Source organism: Halichondria panicea, chromosome 10, assembly GCF_963675165.1.
Source record: "Halichondria panicea chromosome 10, odHalPani1.1, whole genome shotgun sequence".
In the NCBI taxonomy this organism is placed as follows: domain Eukaryota; kingdom Metazoa; phylum Porifera; class Demospongiae; order Suberitida; family Halichondriidae; genus Halichondria; species Halichondria panicea.
Window position 1 is genome coordinate 3136613 of NC_087386.1, and position 20817 is coordinate 3157429.

Sequence of the window (20817 nt, forward strand, 5' to 3'; positions counted from 1 at the left end):
ACTGAACAACACCCTCTTTGGACACTTATTATGATTAGTAAAACTGACGACCCGATTCAGACAAGGTCAGAGGTCATACATACTTGGTGTGCCTCATCTTCGCACTGTTCACAGGATCTCAAAGACAAAACAAAATGTCTGTCACTGTTTACATTCAGAACCTGAAATCAAGTGCTGGTATAGCTGGTGATGTTGGAGAGTTACTGGGACAAATTGATGAGTTACACTCTAAAAAGTTAGCTCGAAGTGTTTCCTGAATATACACTTGCGATGTGTTCAATTTTAATCGTGAAAAGAGGGATTGGAAATGGAAGTACCCCTCCATGTGGTTTAATTGAGGGCGTGTTCCTACACGAATAAATAATTATCGTAATTGATGTAATTACAGCAGCCACCATAAATTTGCCACGTCATAATTTTTGGCCCTAAAAGAAGCGCCTTAAGTAATTATTTTGCTGGCGCTTATAAAAAACAATTACCGTATATCTTCTAATTTATCGAACACTTCTAATCCCCGGACACTCTTTTGGGCAATTTTCGTGGACACTCCAGTGCTTTAATATTACATTTGTTCTAAATATCCGGACAATACTTGAGTTACATTCACAGACGGCAAGTAAGACTTAGAGTGCTGCAGTTAGATAGCTTTGAGTAGCTAGTTTTAGATAGCTATTCAGTCATAGCTATTCAGTCGCACACTGTTCTATTAAACTTAGCTAGCTCGCATGCAGCTGCTTGTTCTAATTATTCCGGACACTTCGCATGCTCTATAAAAATCTGTTCCAATTATACCTGGACAATTTCCAAAATAATTATTTTTTGCTGTCCGATAAATTAGAAGATATACGGTATAACTGCGTATTTTTTACTTCCTTCACATACTCACTGAACAATTGTTTGACCCATAGCTACAGTCAATGAATGTTGTTCACCAGTCAGCTCTCAACGGTGCAGCTAGCAAGTAAAACTGAGCCCATTTTTTCTAATAGCTGTGGAACATACGCGCCACCATAATTATGCGCCAGTTGGATATTTGGTGTTCTAAAAGATGCGCCAAATATGAAATTAAATTCTTTATTAATTTTTTCTGGCACTGTGATCAATTACGGTAGTTGCAAGACTAGTAGTGTCTGTGAGGGTGAGTAGTATTATTGGACGAGTAGCGATGCTGTATTGATGGTTAGATCCGGAGGATGCAAGTCAGAGTAAAACCACAAAACCAAAATAACTGTGTCTTGGGTGAGATCCCTTCTTAATCCAGCTAGCGCATAATTATATTGCCAGTCCATGTCTAATAAGTTGGAAAGGAGATTTGGTGCTAATAAAAATCTTCCTGGTGCATTTAACAGAATACACTAACACTGTAAATTACATAAAATACATAAAGTTTTCTACCATCCTTTAATAATATTTTGTGGTGTATTTGACTTATACGGTACAGTGTATCTAGTGTTCAACTCACTGCCAGCACTGTAAAAAAAATTTCGTAGTGCGACAAAATCTCAAAATAGTCGAAGGGTACGGTTAATGGTGCCCAGTGTCTGTAAATGAATTATCATAATTCTTCGATATAAGGCCCCCCTGGACATTTCTTCCATAAAGTGCCATAATTACATCATTATAAGCGAATAATAAACCCATAAATTTAATTTCGCATGCATGCTGCTGCAAAAAGGCTGCTATTCCACGAAAATCTTTTTAACAGTCTTTCCACAAAAATTTATTCCCTCGAATTACATCAGCTATACGCTTATAATTATGAGTAAGTTGTATTTATGTGATAGATAGGTATTATAGCACGGAAGGGACTGTATAACTTTTACTACACTCTTGTTACTTTGACAACGACACATAATGACCCTACATGTGGTGTGATTTATGGATAGATTTGTAGCTTTGTTTATTGTACGAGATGTTTCTTTAGAATGTGGCACCAGTTGACTGAAGCTGTCCTCACCATTGTCAAGACTGACTTCCTACAGCAGAGTGGACTCATGGAGGTACGTGTACATGCATGTCATGGGCTATATATTAAGCATGTTAATGTACCTTAAATGAAAAGCGATGGTGGTTTCTTCTTTCACCATGAATTCGTTTCATACCGTGCAGTTTTATAAGAATGTCCTAGTGGACTTTGAGCACAAGTAAGTGTGTTAGTTAAAGCTACACAGGCAGTGGTACTTTATAATCTTATTGTCCTGTAGGATAAATCCTCTTACACTTGTGGAGATCATACTGTACCTCATCAGAGAAATAACAGGTACATGTACGTATAGTATTTCATTGGTACATTACACTTAATCTGAACTCTGCTGTTATTCTTGATTAAACTTTGTTTGTAAAGTACACTTTTTGGCTACCAAATACACTAGCTAGTGTTGTCGTTTTCAAATGTAGTGATTCTTGTCTCATTTGATACAGATCCCAATGAAGCAATCACATTCATGGAGGGCATAAAAGAGAAGGTATAGTTACTGCATATTATACAGTTGTTGTAGCCAAGTGTTGGTGTTACATATTACTTCATTATACGTGTATGTATATAATTATATATACAGGTCAAGAACAACATGGAGGCCAAAGTTCTGTGTATGATATCAATAGGAAGCTTCAATCTTAAAGTGTCCTCTCTCCAAGCTGTCAAGGTTTGGCTTACAATGTATACATGTATATGCGAGCATAATATTGCGTTGTGATCAATTTAAAGCTACGAAAACGTTACGCGATTTTTATTGATTTATTTCCTCGATTAAACGCCGCGATTTCAATGGGGATTGTACTGGCCTCAAATAAAGCCAATAATTGAGCGATACAAATTTATGCAATATGATAGGCGCTCGCATAAAATTAGTTTGCATCACGCGTACATTTCTAGCACTACGGTATTAATTGAGTACCTGATATCTTACTCCTTTGATAATACCAAACTTAAATGCATTGTGTATGTGCATGTTGGTGCACAGACATTAAGCATGCATACATTATAATAAATACATGTACACTAGTTTATAAGTGAACTTTGTAAGGGCTTTCTGGCCATCTTGACTATAAATTGCAATGTCAGTGCACTTTTAGCCCGTAAATACAGGATGCGTAAGTAAGTTCACACTCTTTCACACAGAGTGTAGTTGAGGAAGCTGGCAAAGAGCTGGACTCAGTGAGTGGAATAACCAAGGTGCACGCAAGATACTACGATCTCTGCAGCAACTACCACAAGGTAAAGTTGTATGACTGTGTGAAATAGAGTCACATGATTGTCGTTCATTCTGCTCCCTCAACGTAGCTACTGACTTTATTACCTGTTGGTTACAATTATGTTTGCCTTATTGACGCAGTTGGAATCGCGTCAGTCTCATAATCTGAAGGTCGTGAGTTCGCTTGCGCCTCACAGGTGGCATTTATTGAACTAGCAACCTTTATACTAAAAAAGCTGTCAGCAGCACGACAGTTTCATAATTTAAAGGTTGTGAGTTCAAGCCTCACAGGTAGTATATGTTTTACCAGGAGCACATCTTTATATGCTCCTGGTTTTACTCAATTCAGCTAGCTACACACCCAAAAAGCTGTTGCTATGATACCGTTATACTTATGTGTGTGCCTCCTTGGCGCAGTTGGCAGCGCGTCAGTCTCATAATCTGAAGGTCATGAGTTCGAGCCTCACAGGTGGCATATGTTTTGCGCAATTCAGCTAGCACACACCCAAAAAGCAGTTGCTATGTGATACCATTATATCTGTGTGTGTGCCTTCTTGGCGCAGTCGGCAGCGCGTCAGTCTCATAATCTGAAGGTCGTGAGTTCGACCCTCACAGGTGGCATATGTTTTGCACAATTCAGCTAGATACACACCCAAAAAACAGTTGCCATGATACTGGTATACATGTGTGGTGCCTCCTTGGCGCAGCGCGTCAGTCTCATAATCTGAAGGTCGTGAGTTCGATCCTCACAGGTGGCATATTTTTTGCGCAATTCAGCTAGATACACACGCAGTTGCTATGTGATACCGTTATATCTGTGTGTGTGCCTTCTTGGCGCAGTCGGCAGCGCGTCAGTCTCATAATCTGAAGGTCGTGAGTTTGACCCTCACAGGTGGCATATGTTTTGCGCAATTCAGCTAGATACACACCCAAAAAAACAGTTGCCATGATACCGTTATACATATGTGGTGCCTCCTTGGCGCAGTTGGCAGCGCGTCAGTCTCATAATCTGAAGGTCGTGAGTTCGACCCTCATAGGTGGCATATGTTTGCGCAATTCAGCTAGATACACACCCAAAAAAACAGTTGCCACGATACCGTTATACATATGTGGTGCCTCCTTGGCGCAGTCGGCAGCGCGTCAGTCTCATAATCTGAAAGTCGTGAGTTCCACCCTCATAGGTGGCATATGTTTTGCGCAATTCAGCTAGATACACACCCAAAAAAACAGTTGCCATGATACCGGTATACGTGTGTGGTGCCTCCTTGGCGCAGTCGGCAGCGCGTCAGTCTCATAATCTGAAAGTCATGAGTTCGACCCTCATAGGTGGCATATGTTTTGCGCAGTTCAGCTAGCTATATACACCCAAAAAACAGTTGCCATGATACCGTTATACATGTGTTGTGCCAGCCTCCTTGGCGCAGTCGGCAGTGCGTCAGTCTCATAATCCGAAGGTCGTGAGTTCAAGCCTCACAGGTGGCATGTGTTTTACTCAGCTACACAAATTTAATATCACATGCATGCCGCAAAAAAGCTGCTATTCCGCACAAATTTAATCCGTGAAAAGTTATCTCAAAATAATACCCTCTATACGGACGATATAATCTATACGGACGATATCTGCATGTGTGTGCCTCCTTGGTGCATCAGCCTCATAAAATGCCGCCTTAGAATTAACTAGCACTTGTCTTGTAACAGATTGAATTGTGTGTTTAGGTAATGATGTTTTTGACTGAGAGTGTTCTTGTTATACCCCTTAAAATCTTGCTCTGATAGATATTTCTCTACTTTCAGATTCGAGCTGACCATACTGCGTACTATCACGATGCTCTGCATTTCCTAGGATGTATTGATCTTGCTGATTTGTCACGTGAGTGCATATAGAGTTGTTATCAGTAGACGGTAGCATAATTTTAAAACAGTACTGGTCACATGACTGTAGGTGACGAGCAGACAGACAGGGCTTTCAGTCTGGGGCTGGCTGCTCTTCTGGGCAAGGACGTCTACAACTTTGGAGAATTGGTGAGGGAGTGTATCAACACCCAAAGCATATTCTGCATCTTTTACATAATTATGTGCAATTCATAATTATGTGCAATCATTTGCAGCTTGGCCATCCCGTGATCCGAGTTCTTCAGGGAACAGATAAGCAGTGGCTGATTGATGTTATGTATGCATTTAATGCAGGTGAAGCAATGTTACAGTAACATGCATGCACATGTAGGTGCTCTAGTTTTCTTTATAGTTCTGCATTTTCCCCTACCCATTTCAGGAAACATTGAGAAGTTTGAGAAGCTTGGCCCCTTGTGGCAGCAACAGGTGAGCTAGGGAGCTAAGGGCATGTGTTGTACATGTAGCAGTTTTACAGTTGCAGTGTTGATCCTCTTAGCTAACTATGTATTATTTGTTGCATGTAATAGTTTTATGATCATTGCTACAGCCTGATTTGTTTCAAAACCAAGACAATCTATTGCGCAAAATTCGTCTGCTGGCATTAATGGAGGTATGTATGAAAGTAGTCAGTGAGGAAAATTATCATATCGTATAACTGAGTCTTCAATGAACTGCCTACAGCTTGTCTTCAGAAGGCATGCCCATGATAGGAGTGTAACATTCTCTGATGTCAGTAAAGCTGCAAATGTTCCAGAGACTGATGTACGTTACTCACTTGTGTATTGTATTGCAAGGCGGGGTTTATACTAAAGCACAGCGTAATTATTCATGTACATGTATAAATAGTACGTACCTTCACAACATGTACATAATCTGCAGGTTGAGATGCTGGTTATGAAAGCTCTGTCCTTAGGATTGGTGAAAGGTAAGTAAATACTTTATAGCTATTCTTGTTTGTTTAATAAGTTGCTTTAGGGCAAATTGATGAGGTACGACAGGAGATAGCCATGCACTGGGTACAGCCACGGGTGCTGGACTTGACGCAGGTGCGGCAAAATACTGCATAAAAAATTATGTGAATGCATGTATGTCATGTTGTAACAATGCTCATTTATGATAATTTATTTTGCTGGTTTGCCATGTTAAGATTTACTTGCTTGATTTTACTGCTTGATTATTGCTATTTGCAAAACGTTTCTGTGATTACCCCAGGCGGAGAATCTGAAAGACCGGATGAATGAATGGTGTGGACAGATCAAAAACACCATACACTATGTTAAAGACGAGGTTCCAGATGCGATACTGTCCCACTGATCATAAACTGTTACTATTTGAACTGAACGATTCTAGCTAGACACTCAATTATTATTATTATTCAAGAAGTCAAATACCAAATAACTACCAAGATCTACCACAGTAGATATTATATATCAATTGCAATTCTGAATCATACCAATTATAATAATAGCCAGTGTATATGTTTTACTTGCACCAATGCATGAAATCACTGTTTGCACAAGCCCAACTCTTTGTGTTTCCAGGTGCATAATTATAATGAATTGTACATTTAATTCTCACTACCTTTACCCTAGATCTAAAAGAGAGCTTGTATGTTTTATTAAAAAGTGCAGTTGCTGCATAGACTACATCCAAAGCCATGGAGACCAATCAGAAAGCTATGAACTTCTGGAAAGAGAAGGATCGCTCAACCACCAGTGACAACTCAAAGACCATAAGCCCTCGACAAGCAGCAGCTACTCTCCCTACCAAGAAATATTTAGCTCTTCCAAAGCGACCTCCACCCCCAGCTAAGACTGACAAGAGTCTAGCATCAGTTCTTGTATCTCCCTCTCTCTTGCATAAGAAGCTGCATGTATCCAAAACCTACCCACATGGCACCATAGATACAAGAGCTAGAGGGACACAACAACACTACCCTGAGGCCGGGCCCGGGGGTGGTGCTGGCAGGAGCAAGATCTGCACAGAGCCTAGAGGAGTCAGTGTGTCTGAGCTAGCCAAGGCTCTTGCTCCAACTCTCAAGCAGTCTACGTCAATGTCTGCAATAAGAAGGTCATCAACAGGCAAAAAGGTGCTGTCGCACTTACCAGGCTTCGGCCATCTGGAGTTAATATTATTATTGTGCATCTAAGTGTGTGCTGGTCCCCCAAATTTGGTCCCTGGGTCATTACCCACTGGTACTCGCCTTAGCTCATGAAGGGATTTGTGGTCTCAGAAAATAGTGGCCATTCTGTGTATTGAATTGTGCATTGCTACACACTCTTATCACGGAGAGGGATTAATAATTTAGAGTACATATGTGCCATTGTGCTCACTGTTGTAAATATTATGGTAGCATAATTATGTTAAATAAGTGACCATGCATGAGTATTTGTGCCCTATGCAGGAACTTACCAAAAGCTTAAGCCAGAGCAGTGATAGACGTGGCTCAGCTGGCTCCAGGAGGTGGGGCTCTCTCACTGGGTCTGTTTCGTCACATTCAGGGTTCACATGCTATTTGGATGGACCCATAGAAGACCGCCCACTGAGAAACACACCCTCTCCTCCCCTCCCCCTTTCCCCCCTTAAAGATGTGTGCGACCTTGTTCGTATCACTGAATCAGACACGTCCACTGACGATCACTTCACCCCCAGTACGGCATGGTCTCTAGAGATGGAAGAGTTTTGGAAGGTTGTTGAAAAGTAAGTTTGTATGCTAAACTGCTATGTATTTTACCATAACTATACGTTTCCCAAACTGTGCTGACCACGGGTGTTATTTTATTTTGCCATTGTAATCATTCCTCATATTTATGTTGAGCATCTTATGATAGTAAGGATTTCCCTGGTTCTCGGTATATTATATCTCTGTTTATGGTGACCTTATTAGCTAGTGCAGAGGCTGTTATCACAATATTATGTAAACTGCGTGTTCACTGTGTAAACTACTAGCAGTGTTGCATAAATTCCCTCATTCATGTAGGCATTGTTCAAGGTTTTACCTCTAGCTTGTCAGATACATTACATGTCGAAAAAAACAGTTTACCCATTTACCCACCTGTAAAGGCTGTAATTAGTTGCGCGTGATCGTAATTCCCTTCTGACAAATTCACGTAATCATGTGATACAACCTGGCTGTATCCCCAGGGTATCCCAAGGCAACCGTGGTGAGGTGTGTGAGCGGTCCCTCCTACTTTCCCCAGTACTCGTGACATCTCAGTCCCCACCCACTTCAAAGCTGTATGGAGTCGCCACATTCTCTAGTAGCAAGTCTGAAAATACCATCACTGTCCTGGTTTACTCCAACCCAACAGATCCGCCTGTGTCACTACAGTGTAGTGGTGAGTTTGCATGCATGGGTATGTGTTTTTGCACGTGAAAGTGAAAGTGATCCTATATATTATGAAGGCTAAAATTTATAGTAATACTCTTGCCTAACTGTGTGGTTCTTCTCTTGTTCTATAAACGTGTGTCGAACAGTTGCACGTACTGTGTATGCATAGCTATTCAGAATGTACATATGGGGGAAAATTTAATTAGTATCACAAAAATAGTTTGCCTATGTACATGTTACAATGCAGTCAATGCAAAGAATGTCCACTATCTTTGTATTTCTTTCTACTGTTGCTCAGGTTGTACTTGTATATACTAACAGTTAAAGCTTGAACATTTACTAGTGCTGGTCATCATCCGGTCTCATCATTATGTAGCCTTATTCCCCTACATGTACTGTAATTCTATTCACTATGGTGATGGCTCCCTCTACACACGGTACACAAATTAGATATACATGATTATAGGTGTAACTGTGGTGCAGAGTCTCATTGCCAGGGCTCTTAGAGAGTCTCGTGGTGGGAAGGGATCACAGGATGTAACAGTCAGTAGGCTAAAGGTCTGCGGCAGAGAGGAGTTTCTGCATAGGTGAGTAAATAATATTGGTCAGATATCAAATAATAAAAGTGTCTTTAGTACAAGTACACAAGTATTCCTGATTGGTAGTTCCTACGTAAGTGTAGGTGCGGCTCAGGTATACACCAATATGTACACAGTATAACTTATAGGGGCCCCGTCTCCGCAAGAAAGTTTCACTATGATCTTCTTTCAATGAAGGCGGGAGTGCGTGGCCTGTTCAGGGAATTTGTCTTGTCTTGTCTAGCTGTGAGAGTGCATCTGAAGTAATCCTTTCCTATAATTATAGTAGGTTTGAATGATTTGGTGTGCCCAGCACTAAATCTCCAGTGGAGGATGCAGGAAATTGAAAATCGTGTGGTTCTTCTAGCGAATTGTTTGTTCTAGAAGGGCTCTCTAAACGAAACTGTGATTCATGCATGTAATGCTGGCATTTATTGATGCTTGGTTGCTGATAACTATGTCCATTGTGTCATTAGTTTGGTTTTTTTGCTAAGGTTTGCTTTGGTTACTTTAAACAGTCGACTATTGTAACAAGAGCAATTTCCGTTAAATAACGTTAATCATCTGTCACATGCACACTACAAAGTATTGTAAAAAGAACAATTGCTCAACCAAAACAGCCAATCATAGCAATATCAAATCACAAACACATAATAACAAAATAAATAGCCCTTAAGTAAGATTAGTCAGTGTAGTCATTACAATTAAGTAGAAAACATGCCACTAAATCCACTCACAGCTGCTGAGTTTTACATGCCTGACAGAGATCTTCCACGTTGTTCCAATGCTATCAGCTACTGTAACAATGGACCAGTATGCCTCTCTTCTAGCAGGCTACACCAGCATAAGCATTCTGGGGAGGAGTACACAATGTTATATAATATCGCTTTTTGTAAAAGTTGAGCACAAATAGACGTCAGTACGTACAACTATACTACTGAGTACTTAATAATTCACTACTCAGAAGCTTGAGACAGAGTGATCTGGAGTGCGCAACTGTTCACAGATTACCATAATTATTATTATACTTACAATTATTAATTCTGACACTCTGACAGTGATCTGGGTTTGGGGCAGCACGAGTATGTCAAGCAGTGTCAAAAGTTGCGGACTGATGTCAAGCTAGTACTAGTGGAGAAACCTCCCAACCGTAACAAGATGGACCACCCCCTACCTCAGGGAGGTAATACAGCAGCTGGTGGTTCTTGTATATCACAGGATGAAGCCAACAGTCTTCTCAACAGCTATTATGCCAAGGAGCAGAAGTTCAGGTCTGTTTTGGAGTCGCATGAGAATATGGTGAGTTAGTGCAGAGTACGCTTGTTATTAACTTCTCGAGCACTATTTCAGTTTATCATATGTTTTAATATTGTGTCACTGTTGAAGTTCCTCCGTCCAAAATCTTACTGCATGAAGGTCGGAACAAAACACCACATGGAGTACATGCATGAGTGCTTGTCACTGATGACCACGCATCTAGTGTTCAGGGAATCCTATATGGTGTGGGAAGCACCTAAATAGGATTACCTTTTGTGCAACCCATTCCATGCGTGAATGTATGTATGGATTAAGGAATAAGTACTATAAATAGCTCGATACGTATAGTTTCTGTCATAAATTATTGCATACAATGCAAAACAACTTGGAGGGAAAAATTAATGTCAGAGGTTTTATTTTTGACAACGTATTTGTAGTATGCCATACAGTATGCCAACGTACTCAAACTGTTGCATACATTTTATGCACTTCGTTATGTGTCATACTTATTTCTTTTTCGCCTTGTTTGCTCCTTGTTGTGTATTAATTTCAGTTTGCAAAATCCTCATGCATGCAAAACTGCCTCCTTGCCCATTCATGCAGACATTGTCCCCGGTGAGTCTCCCAACGCTGACTCAGAGTGTGGTGAGATGTGTGTGTCTCCTCTGTGAGAGGATGTGTTTCATGGAGCCGCCTGACATGATCGATGCTGTGTTCAACCTGAGGAGGTCTTGCAAGACAGCTACTGAACTGGAGCTGGAGGAGTCGCTCTTCTCTCCAACTGTGAGTCAATTGTGTACATGATTAAACTTTGGACCCATGTATACACATGTACATGTGATTATAGTGATTATTCAGATTCGTTTAGCTATTATAGTAAATTAAGACATTCATTTAAGCCGGTTAAGAAAACCAAAAATAATACTTTATTATTTTTGGCCCAATTCTGTATTCTAATCCCAGAAACAACTTTGCAAGAATGCACATTGCTCATAATTATAACCTTTGCCTGCTGTTTACCGGTCTAATATATTTTTTGCTCGTTAGGATTCGTCAGCTGTGTCCCTCCCTGATAACGATCCGTGGATATCCATTCCTGATGGGAGCTACACTGTGCAGGAGGAGCATGTCCAGGTGAATGGTTAAGCAACGAAGTTAGTCTAGAGCCATGCGCATTGCTTGTTTCAAGCTAAGTACCATTAATTTTATTGTCACAACAGAACAGCTTCGTAGTTTTAGTTTTTGTACCTTTTCAGTTCCTTGTCAAATATTCCACTATCTCATACTGATTGTCTTTTCCTTTAGGACATACTTCAAGCTCTGGACCTCCTGAAACTATCAGTACAGCATCTCGTATCTCTGTACTGCTCAACCTTCACTCCTGGATACAGCCCACATTGGGTAGGAAGTGTGGGTCCCACTGAAGACATTGCCACACAGCATGGACACATGAGAGTCAAGGTGGCCGCTCTGCACAGGATAGCAGGGCATAAGCTGGAAAAGTGAGTGCTGCATGCTATATCCTTCTTCGTCAGCCTCGGGCCGATTTTTCGCTTTTATATAGGAAGCGAAAACTCGGCCTGGGACCGAGGCTAGCTATAGGAATATCTAAACCAGAGAATATCTACAACGTCTGCCTTGAAGGCGTATGATATATATTACGTAGGTACGTACAGTACTATACATTACAGTAATGCATGTATGATAATTATGTTTTACATGTATATAATTATGTTGATAGTTTTCATATTATAATAATTTTATGACATGGTTATGTGCCTCAGGTTTAGTAGTCTGCAAGTTGAGGTGTGTGTCTATTATGGAGGGAAGGCACTGTCCAAGAAAGCGTTCTCACCTCATGCAAAACTATCCAGAGACTTCTTTGAATGTGTGGTGTGGGACAAATGGTATGAGGCTAAGATTACACTAGGGATTCCACTTTACACTAAAAAATGAAAGCTAGGGTTGGATTTACTTGTAATAGTATAGCCACAGTCAGGATGTGATAAAAAGTTGCATTTTCAGTACATAAAATGTAAAATGTGGTGCGTGCATGCAATAATACATGTACTGTATGTTCGGCATCTATTGATTGAATTTTCATGTGCAATCATGTAGTTAATTATTAATGCAGGCTGAACCTTGGTGTGGAAATCTCTAGCATTCCTCTTGAGAGCCGAGTTTTGTTCATTCTACATGGGATAGAGATCGGTTCAGACCACCAGCACATCAGGTCACCAGTCGCCTGGGCTGCCCTCAGATTGTTCGATCATGACAGGTGGCTACAGTACATATACGTAGGAGCTGTTGAAATCACACACACACATTTTGATGTGATATACTTTTAGATCCTTCACTAAACCATGCATACAAAAAGATACCGTATAGCGCGAAATTTTCGAGGCACTTATATTTTGTGGATTGGCCTCTAAAAGCATTTTCGTTGCACATGTTCGCGGAATGACTGCTTACCGGAAGCCACACCTTTAAATCTTTGCACGTTATAGCAGGAAATTCAATTTTCATGGAATTAATTTTCGTGTAGGATTGCTAGCCACGAAATCCGCGAAAATTAAGCCCCTCGAAAATTTCGCGCTATACGGTACACATAATTATGTACACTGTTATGCAGTTCTACGTAATTCGAGGCAAGACTTGATTTTAAAGAGTGGTTGTTTCTTCGTGTATAATTATGTATGTTAATTACCCCCAGAGTGCTGGTGCGAGGGTCTCAGGTGGTGGGGCTGTGGATGGAGGCGGAGCCTGATCCTGTAGACTCCATGTACTCTGACCTCCACAATCGTAAAAGCATCATTCTACAGGTATGTTATCAAACACAACGACTGACAACCATACATGTATATGTATGTATTAACATTCCTCCACCGTTAAATTCAGAGGGTGGGGATTTAGGACCTAGCTTCCCATATGAGTATAGGATATACCACACCTAAGAGGAGGATATGCATATAGGGTGCATATCCTCCGAGTAGGTGTGGCATATCTGACTTATACCACGTGACCGCAGCACTATAAAAGGACCTCCCCCTAGCAATAATTCAATCACGATGCAGACTGCAAAAAAGATCAAGACTATGCCGGATTTTGCAGCCGTCAATAAGCTAGTTGAGCAACATGTTGATTCCTACAGATGCTCAAGAGCTTCCTTGGTCCAAGCGTTGACCATTCGACGTCCCTTACTGGAGTTCAAGCTCTTCTTGGATAAATGTATCTAAACCGCGCCCATGGACCCATGGAAGCTTAGCCATCTTGTTGGAGAGCACCTTCCGTGTTTCTGCCGTCGCTTTGAGTCTTAGTACCATCAAGCATGGCTCTTTTCTCTTTGCTTACTTTCTTACAAATGAAAACACTAAAAAACAGCTTGAAAAACTGTGCATGCCTGGGGCTGTATGCTAATATTCTATAGCATAATTATATAGATATATATCCTACAGCTGTTGACCAATGAGATCAATTTGTGGTGACGTAAGTGTGGTATAATTTTTGTTATTACATGTACATGTACAGTTGACAGTAATATACATGTACGTACATCATAATTATGTAATTATGTCATCCATGTGTGACACTGTATAGGTTGGATTTGAAGAGCCTGATAAGAGGTACCAGTTCCCAGTCACTTTGCCCAACAGGTCAGTTGTGTCCTAGTTGTGCTACATATTCACTTAGGCAATGTGCTTATAATATTTAGCATTTGCTGTCCACCTATAATTATGCTGGACATCATTTATGAACTAACCGCATACATGTACATGAAGCTTAACTTTGTACTTTTATACATGTGCAGACTGAAAACCAGTCGTCCTGCCCCTCCCCCTAATGTGAAGAGGACCATTGTTACCGTCGGAGAGAGAAACAGGTTTCAGAGGTGTGTATTCTGCAGTGAGAAGCACATATTGCATGTACATGTAAATTACAACCGTGTGTGTCATTCATCACCCAACGATTGTACGTACTGTGTTTGTTTGGCTCTATGCGTATAATTGTACACATTAATAGTTCACAATTGACAAGGTACATGTACATACCCTATACTCCACTTCCACAGTCACACACCCAGTGAACTTGCCATGGTGTGGTCTAACCGGATGTTCTGCTCTGGTATACTGAGCAAATGTCCCCGTGGCATTTCCACGGTGATCCTATCCGCCCCCTCTTTTGGCCGTGGTGAGCTGGGTGACATCTGGGCCATGATCAAGGAGTGGGGAAGTGTCACTGAGCCAACGTTTGGTCTGGAGTTACTCGATGCACAGTGAGCTAGCACATTGATCAAGCAAAGTACATGCAGTAATTATATATGTATCTTCGTTGTGCAGACACCCCGACATGTACGTACGGAGCAAAGGTGTAGAGTGGCTTACAAAGCTAAATAACGACGACCTTTGTGACCTACTACCTCAGTTGGTGCAGGTGAGAATGTCACTGTTTCAATGCATGAGTGATGCGATATACATAACGGCAGTAACACATATTTTATGCTCCTGCATGACAACGGTTCGACTTGTAAAACCAATGATATGGGTATAAGTATGAGGACCCTTGTCAGTTGAGTTGTAAACTAGTATCAAAGTCAAATTCTTATTTTTAAACTGGTAACTCTCCTAACTCTAACTCTTCTAACTCTAACCCTTACCCACCCAGTCACTCCGCTGCGATGTGTTCCAAGTGTCTGCTATGACAGAGCTACTGTTGAAAAGAGTGAGGTCTTCTCAGAGGGTGGCACACTACCTCTTCTGGCACCTTCGAGTTGTTATGGTCTCTGACAGCAGGTGGGTGCCATGGGAGTTAACACTAAGTATTTCACAGATGAAGGGGGAAAAGTGGAGATTGTACATTGAATATAATTATTTTCTCTGAAAAAAATGTTTTGAGAGCGTTGCGTAATGAAAATCCTAAAAATGCAGGTTCCAAGAGAGGTACTCTCAGCTGCTGGCTGCCCTTGAGCTATTGTGTGGTAATGAACTCCTACTACAGCTCAATACACAGGTAAGCTGTGCATGCATGTATGTGCACAGTTCATCCACCCATTAGTTCTTTGCATGCACTGTGCCTATTATTGATTGAATGTCTTTATGCTACCGATGCAGGTTGAGCTAGTGAGTCACCTAAGCTCAGTAGCGACAGCAGTGAAGTCCTCCCGAGTTTCACACAGACAAACAGTTTTAATCCATGGGCTACAGAGTGTTGCAGACAAACTGATGGGACCCTTCAGCCTCCCACTCAACCCAGCCATGGTAGCCAGGGGGATATCCGTTGAGGTATAAGTGCATATGAGTGGGGTTTGCCCTCTGTAGAATGAGTTGTACATGTAGGCGGGAATTAGTTCATGTAGACTAACTATTGTCTGTTCACATCTTGTTTGTTTTAGACCTGTGCTTACTTCAACTCGAACACTGTTCCTCTGAGACTGTCCTTCCTCAATGCTGATGCCTGTGGAGAGGACATTGAGATCATATACAAGGTGGAGTTTTGTGCATCTGTACAAAAAACGTACGTATCATATTTATGTGCATTTTAATTGGGGCGTGTAGTCTCAATACCTCATCATACTTTGTCCCCTGCAGGTGGGCGACGACCTACGCCAGGACATTTTGGTGCTACAAATGATTAAACTGATGGAGAAGCTCTGGCTGAAGGCTGGCATCGACCTCAGGATGATCACCTACCAGTGTGTTGCCACCGGGGTTGACGAAGGTGAGTGAATGATCGGCCATTAGTTTGCTGCATACACTGTGTACATGTGTAGCTGTTGCTACAGTTACTTTGTAGCTACGTGTACATACATGCAGGTGTCAAAGCCTACAATTGGTTTGTATACTTTACTATAAAAATTATGTGTTGGGATGATCTATCGCTTGTATTGCATGCTGATGCTTTTATTAAGCTTTCTTGTATATACATGTACCCACATGCAGGCATGTTAGAACTGGTGACAGAGGCATCGACACTGAGGGAGATTCAAACTGAACACGGGGTCACAGGGTCATTCAAGGACAAGCCTCTCTCGGAGTGGCTGATGAGGCACAACCCGACAGAGAGCTCTTATCAGCAGGTGAGCAAAGCTAAATATACGTACAGTTCCAGTTCTGCTTATCCCACCTTTGTGATTAAAGCATACTGGCTTCAAGTGAATCGGTCTTCGAATTTCCAAGTGCATGTGGAAAATTTCTGTTCAATCATGTAGTTCCCCTGTATCAATAGAGTTTAAAGTTATATTTACCATAATAATATACTTTTGCATAGGAATCGTACATCATGGATTTAAGGATGCATCTTCTATATTGTGAACCTATACATTACCTGTAGCAATAACGACTATTTTTACAGGCTGTAGAGAACTTTACTTTGTCGTGTGCTGGCTATTGTGTGGCTACCTTCGTTTTGGGCATTTGTGACCGCCACAATGACAACATCATGATCAAGAAGTCTGGACACATGTTCCATATTGACTTTGGAAAGATCCTGGGCAATGCCCAAATGTTTGGGAGCATCAAGAGGTTAAACTCTACACTCTGTATGTAGATTTATGTCTTTAGCCCAGTGCAAAGCATGGACATGTGCATATAAGACGTGATCCATCTGATCACCTAGGATTGTACTTTAAGATTAGTATAGCTGGTCAGTTGTATATATACGGGCTCAGCTACACACACTATACTGCCTTTGTACAGGGATCGAGTACCTTTTGTGCTGACAAGGGACATGGCGTATGTCATCAATGGAGGGGACCAGCCTACCACCAACTTTCAGAAATTCACAGACTTGTGTTGTGCAGCGTACAATGAGCTCAGGAAACACTCGTCTTTGCTACTCAGTCTCTTATCTCTAGTAAGTTTTGTTTGAATCAGAGAGAGGTCCTTTCAGTGGCCTCTCGACCTCCTATATCAGACTGTATTATTATTATATATATGCATCAATGCTAACAATCTGTGAAGCAAAACAAAACATTCGGGCCAGTCCGGGAGTCGAACCCGGGACCTCTCGCACCCTAAGCGAGAATCATGCCACTAGACCAACTGGCCAGCTGCTTGTTGTAGTTTACACAAAGTTCAATACGGAGTAGTGCTATTAACTAATGCTATTTAGGTGAGCGGCTATCATATCCCGTATTGCACAGTTAAACGGCTTTTAGTCAAGGCCTGTACAAATCACAATTGAAATCAAAGCGTTTAATCAATTGAGGAAATAAATAAATAAAGATCGCATGTTGTTTTCGGAGCCTTAAAATTAGCACAAAAAAAACGTGTGGTTGACATAAATGTGTATTGTACGTGGGATACTGTGCACTGGATTTACTGATGATACAATGCCATGTGCACTCAATAGATTTCCCTCAACACTTACTGCAGATGCTGTCCTCTGGGCTGCCTGAGTTGTCCACCACTGAGGACATTCAGTATGTCAGTGACGCCCTCCTTCCAGGAAAATCAGAGCCTGAGGCCACATTCACATTCACCAAGTATGTATACTTAGCTGTGCATAACTATGACTGTATTACATACTGTGCATGTATAACAAGTCTACTGGGGCAGTCACAATAATAATTTATTTGCGCCTCGTTAAATTTGCAGATACTGCCTAAATTAATGAACCATTCTATACACATGTACGTATGTCCAAATATAGAAATCATCCATAGCTACTCGAGAAAACTGCATTTCTTGCTCTGAAATTTAGAGCTACTATTAATCTGCCCTTTTGCATTATAAACAGGTATCATTACACGTACGTTTGTCATGTTATAAGTGTACAAAAACAGACCGGTATTGTGTGTAAAACTGTGCATTGTATGGTGTGTGTGATGGTACATGTATGATACCCACATTCCTCCTATACAGGTACATCGAGGACAGCCTCTCCTCATTGTCTACCCCAGTAAATTTTTTCATCCACAATCTAGCCCAGTTCAAGTTTTCAAGCAGTGAAAATACCCCTGCTCTCCTCTCATTTTGCCCTCAGGCTTACAGCATTGCTACTGACGGCAAAGTTACCAACACAGTGGTATTGGGGTTCCACAAGCGCTTTCATCCAGACACACATTATGTCAGTGCAAGCTAGGTTACTGTAATTTCATTGCTACTGCTGTTCTTTTTGTGACTGGCCTTTCCATCTTTCCATCGATCTATACTGCACAGTGTTTCCTATGTTTTTATGGACTTTTAAAAAGCAGATAATAATAACTATACGTATAAATGTATCTTTTCCAGATGTATCAGATCGAGATCTACCGAGACTGCAGTGCCAAAAAATCTGTAATATTTCGCAGATACAGAGAATTTAATGAGCTCCAAAGGAAGTTAGCTCAGTATTTCCCAGATGAGAATTTGCCAGTGCTACCCGGAAAGATCTTCACTCCAGGAAAATCTAACACAAAAGAGGTGTGTCATAATACGTACTGTACAGGCATCAGTACCACTGTCAGTTTTTGTTGATGCGTATATATTCCTAGCTGCTGAATTGTGTAGCTGCATGCATGCCTATAGTAAGTTGCTTTTAACTACTAAATGTACTCAATACCGTATAGCGGGTAATTTTTGTGGGGTAAAAAATGTGTTGCTTTAATTTGAACAGCGGTGATTTTCGTGAGTAAAAATTATTTTTTTGTTTGCTTTATTACGTGCACTGCATTGCATGCGTTCGGGTAAACCACGCCTTCGTAATAACGAATTTTTACTCCACGAAAATTACTCGCTATACGGTAGTATGTTAAATGTTTAAACCAGCAATTTTTTTAACGTTTGTAATTGTATCAGGTACGACCTGCTTCGCTCAAGATTACCACTAGACAGCTATTATTACAATACACTTCCTAATTCTAAAGCAACTCAGATGCACATAATAAATACATGTACCGGTATATATATCTCCATGTGCTCCCTCACACCTTATAATTAATTGTACTCTGTAGACATCTGAGACAAGGCAGCTGAAGCTGAACGAGTATTTGTGCGGTGTGCTTGAGATGGATCCCCGAGTATCAGAATCAGATATTGTGTACACTTTCCTACATTGTTTGATACGAGACGAACAAGAACTGGGGAAGTTGAAGGAAGGTGTGCCACGAGTGTAATTATTTAATATTTACATCTATGGTTTTAGGAATTTTAGTCTATTAGTGCTGCTACATGTATGTGTAAGGTAGGGTGTAATTTTAAGCTGCAATAATTATGGTGTATTCAAATTTCACTTTCTTACTAACAGAGGAGCAGGGTCTATCATCTTCATCACTGGGGAAAGTGAAGCTGGAGCTGGCGTATAAAGTGAAACAGCAGTGTCTGTCAGTGATGGTCAGACATGTGAAAGACTTAGTACGTTCTTATTTATGTACACGAGCTATGTCATTTATCCAAAAAATAGCTAGGATCTCTCGATGCTTTTTCTGAATTATGTAAATGTGCACGCATACCATGCGTAGGATGAGTGTCTCATACACTATACACATATCGTGTAGCGGGTAATTTTCGTGGTTGAATGAAGCGATCATTGACTGCCTTTACCTGCAGTGCAAGCAACCAGCAACCACAATAATAATATCCACAAACTGGCTAAATTTACATTGCTCAACGATAAATGTTTTGACCCCTGGAAATTATCCGCCGTACAGTACAATGTACGTGTACACCGATGGTAACATACATGTTGTGTTTTTGTGCAGGCTCCTCGCGAAGGAATGGAGACTGCCGACCCGTATGTGAAGGTCTACCTTCTACCAGACTTGCAAAAGACAACAAAGCAAAAAACAAAGATTGCCAAAAGAACCCTTAATCCCACTTACAATCAGCAGGTAAGCTGGAACCTATTTCGAAAATTCATAGCAAAAGAGAACGATGTTTTTCCAACTGATATGTAGTTGGTATCCTATTTTTTAGCACAATGCAAGAGCACACAGCAGTGACGTGTGTGTGTGTGTGTGTGTGTGTGTGTGTGTGTGTGTGTGTGTGTGTGAGTGTTGAAATTCCAGTACAACTACCTGTATGAGCTTAAATTATAATTTTGGATTTTATACGTGGATGTACGATTTACGGAATATATAGAGCTGAGTTATGGGCTTATGGCTATAATAATGATCGTATGTATTCTTCAGAATCGTACTTTAACAATGTAACTTTTTCGCATTGAATTGCTATTCCACTTTAATTTTTTTGTAACCACTGCCAGTAGACACGGTGTACACTGTTATACATGACCTCTTTTGATTCCACATGCACATTCTGTTGCAGTTTGTGTACGTGATACCCCAATCCGCCCTAAGCAACCGCTCCATTCAAGTGTCAGTGTGGGATGCAAACAGAATAGTCAACAAGCAATGTCTGTGTGTGGACACTATCAAGCTATCCGACTATAGAACTCAATTGCTACAGGGAACAATAGTATCGGACTGGTTTGAAATGTCTCCTTTTGTAGAAAGTAAAACGGTATGGCATTAATCATTACATGTATGGTTTGTACTATGATCGCTGGGCTTTCGTTTTTTACTTTTGAATATACAAAGATTTGGATGACAACTCGCATAAAATTCAAGCTAGCCTTAAGTCTAGAGCCT

General features: G+C 40.9%; 2 protein-coding genes, 1 long non-coding RNA gene and 7 other non-coding genes across 11 annotated transcripts; 8 read left to right on the forward strand and 2 right to left on the reverse strand.

Moving 5' to 3' along the window:
* Positions 1-53: 53 nt before the first annotated feature.
* LOC135342456 (26S proteasome non-ATPase regulatory subunit 13-like) lies at positions 54-6534 on the forward strand. The gene is made up of 16 exons (XM_064539189.1): positions 54-235; positions 1925-2000; positions 2110-2144; positions 2205-2260; positions 2422-2465; positions 2559-2645; positions 3122-3217; positions 4989-5064; positions 5137-5216; positions 5303-5381; positions 5467-5513; positions 5635-5697; positions 5769-5849; positions 5967-6012; positions 6063-6133; positions 6300-6534. Exons 1-16 carry the CDS (start codon positions 135-137, stop codon positions 6399-6401), a joined length of 1140 nt encoding a protein of 379 aa, XP_064395259.1. The 5' UTR covers positions 54-134; the 3' UTR covers positions 6402-6534.
* Trnam-cau (transfer RNA methionine (anticodon CAU)) lies at positions 3597-3669 on the forward strand. The gene has a single exon. It is a non-coding gene; the product is annotated as a tRNA-Met (tRNA).
* On the forward strand, positions 3743-3815 carry Trnam-cau (transfer RNA methionine (anticodon CAU)). Its single transcript has one exon. It is a non-coding gene; the product is annotated as a tRNA-Met (tRNA).
* Positions 4020-4092, forward strand: Trnam-cau (transfer RNA methionine (anticodon CAU)). The gene has a single exon. It is a non-coding gene; the product is annotated as a tRNA-Met (tRNA).
* Trnam-cau (transfer RNA methionine (anticodon CAU)) lies at positions 4165-4237 on the forward strand. Its single transcript has one exon. It is a non-coding gene; the product is annotated as a tRNA-Met (tRNA).
* Trnam-cau (transfer RNA methionine (anticodon CAU)) lies at positions 4454-4526 on the forward strand. Its single transcript has one exon. It is a non-coding gene; the product is annotated as a tRNA-Met (tRNA).
* On the forward strand, positions 4604-4676 carry Trnam-cau (transfer RNA methionine (anticodon CAU)). Its single transcript has one exon. It is a non-coding gene; the product is annotated as a tRNA-Met (tRNA).
* Positions 6535-6655: 121 nt separating the features above from the next.
* Positions 6656-20779, forward strand: LOC135342451 (phosphatidylinositol 4-phosphate 3-kinase C2 domain-containing subunit beta-like). The gene is made up of 30 exons (XM_064539181.1): positions 6656-7176; positions 7492-7787; positions 8232-8425; positions 8885-9005; positions 10055-10295; positions 10857-11036; positions 11301-11387; positions 11559-11755; positions 12038-12160; positions 12388-12531; positions 12967-13075; positions 13851-13906; positions 14062-14142; positions 14323-14526; positions 14591-14684; positions 14916-15043; positions 15179-15260; positions 15362-15532; positions 15643-15735; positions 15839-15968; positions 16190-16326; positions 16602-16771; positions 16946-17102; positions 17624-17733; positions 18113-18317; positions 18482-18652; positions 19183-19327; positions 19476-19582; positions 19930-20058; positions 20495-20779. Exons 1-30 carry the CDS (start codon positions 6745-6747, stop codon positions 20699-20701), a joined length of 4701 nt encoding a protein of 1566 aa, XP_064395251.1. The 5' UTR covers positions 6656-6744; the 3' UTR covers positions 20702-20779.
* On the reverse strand, positions 12395-16711 carry LOC135342458 (uncharacterized). Of its 2 annotated transcripts, none has more exons than XR_010396883.1 (4): positions 16575-16711; positions 14303-16463; positions 12961-14151; positions 12395-12535 (listed from the first exon to the last, which is right to left on the reverse strand). It is a non-coding gene; the product is annotated as an uncharacterized LOC135342458 (long non-coding RNA). The 2 variants fall into 2 exon arrangements; XR_010396884.1 differs by having other exon boundaries at positions 14303-16004; positions 16374-16605.
* On the reverse strand, positions 17225-17296 carry Trnap-agg (transfer RNA proline (anticodon AGG)). Its single transcript has one exon. It is a non-coding gene; the product is annotated as a tRNA-Pro (tRNA).
* Positions 20780-20817: the final 38 nt, after the last annotated feature.